We start from the raw sequence: 12628 nt of genomic DNA, 5'->3' as shown, positions 1-12628 counted from the left end.
GTGGGATCTGAACCCTGTTCTACCGGGCACAAGTCACAGGGTGGGATCTGAACCATGTTCTACCGGGCACAAGTCACAGGGTGGGATCTGAACCCCGGTCTACCGGGCACAAGGCCGAAGGCCAAGTCCCAGGGTGGGATCTGAACCCTGCTCTACGTGGAAAAACAACAGCTTAACCATTAGGCCAAGAGTAGTAAGGTTTCGTGATCATAAAACAGATTCCAACAAGTTATTTGTGAGAATGATCTCTGAATCGTTCCAGTCCCACAATAAGCTACTCACCTCCATGGTGTAGTTGGTGTGTTTGTTGTCGAACACCAGGGACTCTTGGATGTGTTGATGGTCTCCCTCTAGCTTGTCGATGTTGGACTTGTAGTTGATGATGACCTGTTCAAACTGCTTCAGCTGACTCATCTGGTCCTCCAGAGAACCTCCGATGTCTACGGAACTACGACCGATCTCCTGGTGGAGAGAGGAGGAGAAAAAAACGTTGCCGTCACAATCGGACCAAAATGGCACCCTATTCCCTACATAGTGCACTACTTTTGCCTAGGGTCCGTAGGCCTCTGGTCAAAAGTAGTGACACTATATAAGGGGATAGGGAGCCATTTTGGAACGTAGAATTTGTGTTGGTGTTCAGAACATCCGCTGAGCTGCAGGCCAGTGTTTAGCATCTGTTGGTTGGTGGGTTGGTGGGTAATCAGTATGCAGCTTGGGTCCTAGGTGCCAGGGTTCGGTTGGTTGGTTGGTGGGTTGGTGGGTAATCAGTATGCAGCTTGGGCCCTAGGTGCCAGGGTTCGGTTGGTTGGTTGGTGGGTTGGTGGGTAATCAGTATGCAGCTTGGGTCCTAGGTGACAGGGTTCGGTTTGTTGGTGGGTTGGTGGGTAATCAGTATGCAGCTTGGGTCCTAGGTGCCAGGGTTCGGTTGGTTGGTGGGTTGGTAGGTAATCAGTATGCAGCTTGGGCCCTAGGTGCCAGGGTTCGGTTGGTTGGTGGGTTGGTGGGTAATCAGTATGCAGCTTGGGTCCTAGGTGCCAGGGTTCGGTTGGTTGGTTGGTGGGTTGGTGGGTAATCAGTATGCAGCTTGGGTCCTAGGTGCCAGGGTTCGGTTGGTTGGTGGGTTGGTGGGTAATCAGTATGCAGCTTGGGTCCTAGGTGCCAGGGTTCGGTTGGTTGGTGGGTTGGTGGGTAATCAGTATGCAGCTTGGGTCCTAGGTGCCAGGGTTCGGTTGGTTGGTTGGTGGGTTGGTGGGTAATCAGTATGCAGCTTGGGTCCTAGGTGCCAGGGTTCGGTTGGTTGGTTGGTGGGTTGGTGGGTAATCAGTATGCAGCTTGGGTCCTAGGTGCCAGGGTTCGGTTGGTTGGTTGGTGGGTTGGTGGGTAATCAGTATGCAGCTTGGGTCCTAGGTGCCAGGGTTCGGTTGGTTGGTGGGTTGGTGGGTAATCAGTATGCAGCTTGGGTCCTAGGTGCCAGGGTTCGGTTGGTTGGTGGGTTGGTGGGTAATCAGTATGCAGCTTGGGTCCTAGGTGCCAGGGTTCGGTTGGTTGGTGGGTTGGTGGGTAATCAGTATGCAGCTTGGGTCCTAGGTGCCAGGGTTCGGTTGGTTGGTGGGTTGGTGGGTAATCAGTATGCAGCTTGGGTCCTAGGTGCCAGGGTTCGGTTGGTTGGTGGGTTGGTGGGTAATCAGTATGCAGCTTGGGTCCTAGGTGCCAGGGTTCGGTTGGTTGGTTGGTTGGTGGGTAATCAGTATGCAGCTTGGGCCCTAGGTGCCAGGGTTCGGTTGGTTGGTTGGTTGGTTGGTGGGTAATCAGTATGCAGCTTGGGCCCTAGGTGCCAGGGTTCGGTTGGGGGATCAATTCCATTACCAGTACGTCCATTCAGGAAGTCAACTGAAACTCCAAATTCCAATAATATTTACTTCCTGAATGGACTGAATTTAAATGGAATTGATCCTCCCAACCCTAGAAGGTACAGATCCCTACAGGTGTACAGCACAGGAGGCAGGTGAGGACAGCTCACAATAACGTCTGTAATGGACTGAACGGAGTAGAAACCAGGTGTTCGATTCCATTCATGTAGTTCTAGCCGCTTTAAAACTTCTAGAGGATAGGGGGCAGTATTTTGGCGTCCGGATGAAAAGCCCAAAGTAAAATGCCTGTTACTCAGGCCCAGAAGCTAGGATATGCATATTATTGGTTGATTTGGATAGAAAACACTCTAAAGTTTCAAAAAATGTTAAAATAATGATTGGGAGTATAACAGAACTGATTCTACAATGAGCCCGTCTAAGGTGCCGCCTGTTGTACATGACATGGCGTCAGGTGACCGAGGTCAGGACAGGTCTGTCTCACCTCCATCCTGGTCTGGATCCACGGTCCGATGATGTTGGCCTGGGCAGCAAACTGGCGTCTGAGACGTTCGTTGGTGTGCTGTCTGGCTAGTTCCTCCTGGAGAATACTGTTTCTCTGGGGAACCAGCTTCTTCACCTGATCAACGGGACAGAAAGGGTTAATCCCTGGTTAACACAATGGGACGGTTTCTTCATTTGAGTGCTTTTTTTAGTCTAGGACTTCATCTGTGTCTGGGAATCTGTCTACAGTTAACACAGGGTTTGTTCAATCCCACTGGTCCCTGGGGCTTTTTTGTTATAGCCAAGCACAAAAAACCCCTGATTTAACTCATCAGTGAATCATCAAGCCGTTGATTAGTGAATCAGGTGTGTTAGCACTGGGCTGTAATGAAAGCCTGCTGTATACCATGAGGTTCTCCTGGATCGAGATTGAAGACCTTTAACACAAACATTCACAGTACAACACACACAAACATTCACAGTACAACACACACAGACATTCACAGTACAACACACACAAACATTCACAGTACAACACACACAGACATTCACAGTACAACACACACAGACATTCACAGTACAACACACACAAACATTCACAGTACAACACACACAAACATTCACAGTACAACACACACAGACATTCACAGTACAACACACACAAACAACAGACATTGTCTGCATCCCAAATGGATCTAGTTAAAATTAGTGCGCTATAATATATTATATTATAAGGAATCGGGTCCCATTTGGGACGCAGACAGTGTCCCTAGAGACGCTAGTAGCTACCTTGTCCCATTTAAGTCCTATCTCCGTCGGTGTGATGTCACTGTAGGGGTTGGTGAGGTTGGGGGAGATGCCGTAGCTCTGGGCTATCTTCTGCACCTCCGTGTAGATGCTCAGGATGGCCTGTCTCTCACAGTCAGCCTCCGGAAGGGTGGCCTTGAACTGGTCATGGGCTGAGATCAGGCTCTGCAGAGCGAGGTGGAGAGCAGACCGAGTTACAGAGGAACCGGCGTTGTCATCCGGCGTTCTGAGATGCCATGGTGTCAAACAAACACAGGCCAGACAGTCGGGAATCAACACAGCATCATGTTACTATCTGATAGGAGACAATGGAAGGGACACAGCATCATGTTATTATCTGATAGGAGACAATGGAAGGGACTGGAACACAGCATCATGTTACTATCTGATAGGAGAGGATGGAAGGGACACAGCATCATGCTACTAAACTAAACATGTCTTTACCTGGATGTCATCCACAGTGTGAACTGTCTTTACCTGGATGTCATCCACAGTGTGAACTATAAACATGTCTTTACCTGGATGTCATCCACAGTGTGAACTATGAACATGTCTTTACCTGGATGTCATCCACAGTGTGAACTATAAACATGTCTTTACCTGGATGTCATCCACAGTGTGAACTATAAACATGTCTTTACCTGGATGTCATCCACAGTGTGAACTATAAACATGTCTTTACCTGGATGTCATCCACAGTGTGAACTATGAACATGTCTTTACCTGGATGTCATCCACAGTGTGAACTATGAACATGTCTTTACCTGGATGTCATCCACAGTGTGAACTATGAACATGTCTTTACCTGGATGTCATCCACAGTGTGAACTATGAACATGTCTTTACCTGGATGTCATCCACAGTGTGAACTATAAACATGTCTTTACCTGGATGTAATCCACAGTGTGAACTATAAACATGTCTTTACCTGGATGTCATCCACAGTGTGAACTGTCTTTACCTGGATGTCATCCACAGTGTGAACTATGAACATGTCTTTACCTGGATGTCATCCACAGTGTGAACTATGAACATGTCTTTACCTGGATGTCATCCACAGTGTGAACTGTCTTTACCTGGATGTCATCCACAGTGTGAACTATAAACATGTCTTTACCTGGATGTCATCCACAGTGTGAACTATGAACATGTCTTTACCTGGATGTCATCCACAGTGTGAACTATAAACATGTCTTTACCTGGATGTCATCCACAGTGTGAACTATAAACATGTCTTTACCTGGATGTCATCCACAGTGTGAACATGTCTTTACCTGGATGTCATCCACAGTGTGAACTGTCTTTACCTGGATGTCATCCACAGTGTGAACTATAAACATGTCTTTACCTGGATGTCATCCACAGTGTGAACTGTCTTTACCTGGATGTCATCCACAGTGTGAACTATAAACATGTCTTTACCTGGATGTCATCCACAGTGTGAACTATGAACATGTCTTTACCTGGATGTCATCCACAGTGTGAACTGTCTTTACCTGGATGTCATCCACAGTGTGAACTATGAACATGTCTTTACCTGGATGTCATCCACAGTGTGAACTATAAACATGTCTTTACCTGGATGTCATCCACAGTGTGAACTATAAACATGTCTTTACCTGGATGTCATCCACAGTGTGAACTATAAACATGTCTTTACCTGGATGTCATCCACAGTGTGAACTATAAACATGTCTTTACCTGGATGTCATCCACAGTGTGAACTATGAACATGTCTTTACCTGGATGTCATCCACAGTGTGAACTATGAACATGTCTTTACCTGGATGTCATCCACAGTGTGAACTGTCTTTACCTGGATGTCATCCACAGTGTGAACTATAAACATGTCTTTACCTGGATGTCATCCACAGTGTGAACTGTCTTTACCTGGATGTCATCCACAGTGTGAACTATAAACATGTCTTTACCTGGATGTCATCCACAGTGTGAACTGTCTTTACCTGGATGTCATCCACAGTGTGAACTATAAACATGTCTTTACCTGGATGTCATCCACAGTGTGAACTATAAACATGTCTTTACCTGGATGTCATCCACAGTGTGAACTATAAACATGTCTTTACCTGGATGTCATCCACAGTGTGAACTGTCTTTACCTGGATGTCATCCACAGTGTGAACTATAAACATGTCTTTACCTGGATGTCATCCACAGTGTGAACTGTCTTTACCTGGATGTCATCCACAGTGTGAACTATAAACATGTCTTTACCTGGATGTCATCCACAGTGTGAACTATGAACATGTCTTTACCTGGATGTCATCCACAGTGTGAACATGTCTTTACCTGGATGTCATCCACAGTGTGAACTATGAACATGTCTTTACCTGGATGTCATCCACAGTGTGAACTATAAACATGTCTTTACCTGGATGTCATCCACAGTGTGAACTATGAACATGTCTTTACCTGGATGTCATCCACAGTGTGAACTATGAACATGTCTTTACCTGGATGTCATCCACAGTGTGAACATGTCTTTACCTGGATGTCATCCACAGTGTGAACTATGAACATGTCTTTACCTGGATGTCATCCACAGTGTGAACATGTCTTTACCTGGATGTCATCCACAGTGTGAACTATGAACATGTCTTTACCTGGATGTCATCCACAGTGTGAACTATAAACATGTCTTTACCTGGATGTCATCCACAGTGTGAACTATAAACATGTCTTTACCTGGATGTCATCCACAGTGTGAACTATGAACATGTCTTTACCTGGATGTCATCCACAGTGTGAACTGTCTTTACCTGGATGTCATCCACAGTGTGAACTGTCTTTACCTGGATGTCATCCACAGTGTGAACTATGAACATGTCTTTACCTGGATGTCATCCACAGTGTGAACTATAAACATGTCTTTACCTGGATGTCATCCACAGTGTGAACTATGAACATGTCTTTACCTGGATGTCATCCACAGTGTGAACTATAAACATGTCTTTACCTGGATGTAATCCACAGTGTGAACATGTCTTTACCTGGATGTCATCCACAGTGTGAACTATAAACATGTCTTTACCTGGATGTCATCCACAGTGTGAACTATAAACATGTCTTTACCTGGATGTCATCCACAGTGTGAACATGTCTTTACCTGGATGTCATCCACAGTGTGAACTATAAACATGTCTTTACCTGGATGTCATCCACAGTGTGAACTATGAACATGTCTTTACCTGGATGTCATCCACAGTGTGAACTATGAACATGTCTTTACCTGGATGTCATCCACAGTGTGAACTATGAACATGTCTTTACCTGGATGTCATCCACAGTGTGAACATGTCTTTACCTGGATGTCATCCACAGTGTGAACTATAAACATGTCTTTACCTGGATGTCATCCACAGTGTGAACTATAAACATGTCTTTACCTGGATGTCATCCACAGTGTGAACTATGAACATGTCTTTACCTGGATGTCATCCACAGTGTGAACTGTCTTTACCTGGATGTCATCCACAGTGTGAACTGTCTTTACCTGGATGTCATCCACAGTGTGAACTATGAACATGTCTTTACCTGGATGTCATCCACAGTGTGAACTATAAACATGTCTTTACCTGGATGTCATCCACAGTGTGAACTATGAACATGTCTTTACCTGGATGTCATCCACAGTGTGAACTATAAACATGTCTTTACCTGGATGTAATCCACAGTGTGAACATGTCTTTACCTGGATGTCATCCACAGTGTGAACTATAAACATGTCTTTACCTGGATGTCATCCACAGTGTGAACTATAAACATGTCTTTACCTGGATGTCATCCACAGTGTGAACTATAAACATGTCTTTACCTGGATGTAATCCACAGTGTGAACATGTCTTTACCTGGATGTCATCCACAGTGTGAACTATGAACATGTCTTTACCTGGATGTCATCCACAGTGTGAACTATGAACATGTCTTTACCTGGATGTCATCCACAGTGTGAACTATAAACATGTCTTTACCTGGATGTCATCCACAGTGTGAACTGTCTTTACCTGGATGTCATCCACAGTGTGAACTATAAACATGTCTTTACCTGGATGTCATCCACAGTGTGAACTGTCTTTACCTGGATGTCATCCACAGTGTGAACTATGAACATGTCTTTACCTGGATGTCATCCACAGTGTGAACTATGAACATGTCTTTACCTGGATGTCATCCACAGTGTGAACTATGAACATGTCTTTACCTGGATGTCATCCACAGTGTGGACATGTCTTTACCTGGATGTCATCCACAGTGTGAACTATAAACATGTCTTTACCTGGATGTCATCCACAGTGTGAACTATAAACATGTCTTTACCTGGATGTCATCCACAGTGTGAACATGTCTTTACCTGGATGTCATCCACAGTGTGAACATGTCTTTACCTGGATGTCATCCACAGTGTGAACTATGAACATGTCTTTACCTGGATGTCATCCACAGTGTGAACATGTCTTTACCTGGATGTCATCCACAGTGTGAACTATAAACATGTCTTTACCTGGATGTCATCCACAGTGTGAACTATAAACATGTCTTTACCTGGATGTCATCCACAGTGTGAACTATGAACATGTCTTTACCTGGATGTCATCCACAGTGTGAACTATAAACATGTCTTTACCTGGATGTCATCCACAGTGTGAACATGTCTTTACCTGGATGTCATCCACAGTGTGAACTATAAACATGTCTTTACCTGGATGTCATCCACAGTGTGAACTGTCTTTACCTGGATGTCATCCACAGTGTGAACTGTCTTTACCTGGATGTCATCCACAGTGTGAACTATGAACATGTCTTTACCTGGATGTCATCCACAGTGTGAACTATGAACATGTCTTTACCTGGATGTCATCCACAGTGTGAACTATGAACATGTCTTTACCTGGATGTCATCCACAGTGTGAACTATAAACATGTCTTTACCTGGATGTCATCCACAGTGTGAACTATAAACATGTCTTTACCTGGATGTCATCCACAGTGTGAACTATAAACATGTCTTTACCTGGATGTCATCCACAGTGTGAACTGTCTTTACCTGGATGTCATCCACAGTGTGAACTGTCTTTACCTGGATGTCATCCACAGTGTGAACTATAAACATGTCTTTACCTGGATGTCATCCACAGTGTGAACTATGAACATGTCTTTACCTGGATGTCATCCACAGTGTGAACTATAAACATGTCTTTACTTGGATGTCATCCACAGTGTGAACTGTCTTTACCTGGATGTCATCCACAGTGTGAACTGTCTTTACCTGGATGTCATCCACAGTGTGAACTATAAACATGTCTTTACCTGGATGTCATCCACAGTGTGAACTGTCTTTACCTGGATGTCATCCACAGTGTGAACTGTCTTTACCTGGATGTCATCCACAGTGTGAACTATGAACATGTCTTTACCTGGATGTCATCCACAGTGTGAACTATGAACATGTCTTTACCTGGATGTCATCCACAGTGTGAACATGTCTTTACCTGGATGTCATCCACAGTGTGAACTATGAACATGTCTTTACCTGGATGTCATCCACAGTGTGAACTATAAACATGTCTTTACCTGGATGTCATCCACAGTGTGAACTATAAACATGTCTTTACCTGGATGTCATCCACAGTGTGAACTATAAACATGTCTTTACCTGGATGTAATCCACAGTGTGAACATGTCTTTACCTGGATGTCATCCACAGTGTGAACTATGAACATGTCTTTACCTGGATGTCATCCACAGTGTGAACTATGAACATGTCTTTACCTGGATGTCATCCACAGTGTGAACTATAAACATGTCTTTACCTGGATGTCATCCACAGTGTGAACTGTCTTTACCTGGATGTCATCCACAGTGTGAACTATAAACATGTCTTTACCTGGATGTCATCCACAGTGTGAACTGTCTTTACCTGGATGTCATCCACAGTGTGAACTATGAACATGTCTTTACCTGGATGTCATCCACAGTGTGAACTATGAACATGTCTTTACCTGGATGTCATCCACAGTGTGAACTATGAACATGTCTTTACCTGGATGTCATCCACAGTGTGGACATGTCTTTACCTGGATGTCATCCACAGTGTGAACTATAAACATGTCTTTACCTGGATGTCATCCACAGTGTGAACTATAAACATGTCTTTACCTGGATGTCATCCACAGTGTGAACATGTCTTTACCTGGATGTCATCCACAGTGTGAACATGTCTTTACCTGGATGTCATCCACAGTGTGAACTATGAACATGTCTTTACCTGGATGTCATCCACAGTGTGAACATGTCTTTACCTGGATGTCATCCACAGTGTGAACTATAAACATGTCTTTACCTGGATGTCATCCACAGTGTGAACTATAAACATGTCTTTACCTGGATGTCATCCACAGTGTGAACTATGAACATGTCTTTACCTGGATGTCATCCACAGTGTGAACTATAAACATGTCTTTACCTGGATGTCATCCACAGTGTGAACATGTCTTTACCTGGATGTCATCCACAGTGTGAACTATAAACATGTCTTTACCTGGATGTCATCCACAGTGTGAACTGTCTTTACCTGGATGTCATCCACAGTGTGAACTGTCTTTACCTGGATGTCATCCACAGTGTGAACTATGAACATGTCTTTACCTGGATGTCATCCACAGTGTGAACTATGAACATGTCTTTACCTGGATGTCATCCACAGTGTGAACTATGAACATGTCTTTACCTGGATGTCATCCACAGTGTGAACTATAAACATGTCTTTACCTGGATGTCATCCACAGTGTGAACTATAAACATGTCTTTACCTGGATGTCATCCACAGTGTGAACTATAAACATGTCTTTACCTGGATGTCATCCACAGTGTGAACTGTCTTTACCTGGATGTCATCCACAGTGTGAACTGTCTTTACCTGGATGTCATCCACAGTGTGAACTATAAACATGTCTTTACCTGGATGTCATCCACAGTGTGAACTATGAACATGTCTTTACCTGGATGTCATCCACAGTGTGAACTATAAACATGTCTTTACTTGGATGTCATCCACAGTGTGAACTGTCTTTACCTGGATGTCATCCACAGTGTGAACTGTCTTTACCTGGATGTCATCCACAGTGTGAACTATAAACATGTCTTTACCTGGATGTCATCCACAGTGTGAACTGTCTTTACCTGGATGTCATCCACAGTGTGAACTGTCTTTACCTGGATGTCATCCACAGTGTGAACTATGAACATGTCTTTACCTGGATGTCATCCACAGTGTGAACTATGAACATGTCTTTACCTGGATGTCATCCACAGTGTGAACTATAAACATGTCTTTACCTGGATGTCATCCACAGTGTGAACTATAAACATGTCTTTACCTGGATGTCATCCACAGTGTGAACTATGAACATGTCTTTACCTGGATGTCATCCACAGTGTGAACTATGAACATGTCTTTACCTGGATGTCATCCACAGTGTGAACTGTCTTTACCTGGATGTCATCCACAGTGTGAACTATAAACATGTCTTTACCTGGATGTCATCCACAGTGTGAACTATAAACATGTCTTTACCTGGATGTCATCCACAGTGTGAACTGTCTTTACCTGGATGTCATCCACAGTGTGAACTGTCTTTACCTGGATGTCATCCACAGTGTGAACTATGAACATGTCTTTACCTGGATGTCATCCACAGTGTGAACTGTCTTTACCTGGATGTCATCCACAGTGTGAACTATAAACATGTCTTTACCTGGATGTCATCCACAGTGTGAACTATGAACATGTCTTTACCTGGATGTCATCCACAGTGTGAACATGTCTTTACCTGGATGTCATCCACAGTGTGAACTGTCTTTACCTGGATGTCATCCACAGTGTGAACTATAAACATGTCTTTACCTGGATGTCATCCACAGTGTGAACTATGAACATGTCTTTACCTGGATGTCATCCACAGTGTGAACATGTCTTTACCTGGATGTCATCCACAGTGTGAACTATAAACATGTCTTTACCTGGATGTCATCCACAGTGTGAACTATAAACATGTCTTTACCTGGATGTCATCCACAGTGTGAACTATAAACATGTCTTTACCTGGATGTCATCCACAGTGTGAACTATGAACATGTCTTTACTTGGATGTCATCCACAGTGTGAACTATGAACATGTGTTTACCTGGATGTCATCCACAGTGTGAACTATAAACATGTCTTTACCTGGATGTCATCCACAGTGTGAACTATAAACATGTCTTTACCTGGATGTCATCCACAGTGTGAACTATAAACATGTCTTTACCTGGATGTCATCCACAGTGTGAACTATGAACATGTCTTTACCTGGATGTCATCCACAGTGTGAACATGTCTTTACCTGGATGTCATCCACAGTGTGAACTGTCTTTACCTGGATGTCATCCACAGTGTGAACTATAAACATGTCTTTACCTGGATGTCATCCACAGTGTGAACTATAAACATGTCTTTACCTGGATGTCATCCACAGTGTGAACTATGAACATGTCTTTACCTGGATGTCATCCACAGTGTGAACATGTCTTTACCTGGATGTCATCCACAGTGTGAACTATAAACATGTCTTTACCTGGATGTCATCCACAGTGTGAACTATAAACATGTCTTTACCTGGATGTCATCCACAGTGTGAACATGTCTTTACCTGGATGTCATCCACAGTGTGAACTATAAACATGTCTTTACCTGGATGTCATCCACAGTGTGAACTGTCTTTACCTGGATGTCATCCACAGTGTGAACTATAAACATGTCTTTACCTGGATGTCATCCACAGTGTGAACTATAAACATGTCTTTACCTGGATGTCATCCACAGTGTGAACTATAAACATGTCTTTACCTGGATGTCATCCACAGTGTGAACTATAAACATGTCTTTACCTGGATGTCATCCACAGTGTGAACTATAAACATGTCTTTACCTGGATGTCATCCACAGTGTGAACTATGAACATGTCTTTACCTGGATGTCATCCACAGTGTGAACATGTCTTTACCTGGATGTCATCCACAGTGTGAACTGTCTTTACCTGGATGTCATCCACAGTGTGAACTGTCTTTACCTGGATGTCATCCACAGTGTGAACATGTCTTTACCTGGATGTCATCCACAGTGTGAACATGTCTTTACCTGGATGTCATCCACAGTGTGAACTATAAACATGTCTTTACCTGGATGTCATCCACAGTGTGAACTATAAACATGTCTTTACCTGGATGTCATCCACAGTGTGAACTATAAACATGTCTTTACCTGGATGTCATCCACAGTGTGAACTATGAACATGTCTTTACCTGGATGTCATCCACAGTGTGAACTATAAACATGTCTTTACCTGGATGTCATCCACAGTGTGAACTATAAACATGTCTTTACCTGGATGTCATCCACAGTGTGAACTATA

The 12628-nt window shown here is 43.7% G+C and overlaps 1 protein-coding gene across 3 annotated transcripts in view; it reads right to left on the bottom strand.

The window, feature by feature from the left end:
* The window catches only part of LOC110510910 (alpha-actinin-2), an 84208-nt gene that overhangs the window by 13363 nt on the left and 58217 nt on the right, over window positions 1-12628 (bottom strand). For all 3 annotated transcript variants that reach the window (XM_036960753.1, XM_036960754.1, XM_036960755.1), the window contains 3 exons: window positions 3141-3323; window positions 2353-2487; window positions 283-462 (listed from right to left, as the gene is read on the bottom strand). In XM_036960753.1, the coding sequence (XP_036816648.1) occupies window positions 283-462; window positions 2353-2487; window positions 3141-3323 (498 nt within the window). The remainder of the gene's footprint in view (window positions 1-282; window positions 463-2352; window positions 2488-3140; window positions 3324-12628) is intronic.

This window comes from Oncorhynchus mykiss, chromosome 23, assembly GCF_013265735.2.
Source record: "Oncorhynchus mykiss isolate Arlee chromosome 23, USDA_OmykA_1.1, whole genome shotgun sequence".
Taxonomy (NCBI): Eukaryota; Metazoa; Chordata; class Actinopteri; order Salmoniformes; family Salmonidae; genus Oncorhynchus; species Oncorhynchus mykiss.
The sequence above is the reverse complement of the archived record's forward strand: the minus strand, read 5'-3'. Positions and strand labels throughout refer to the sequence as shown.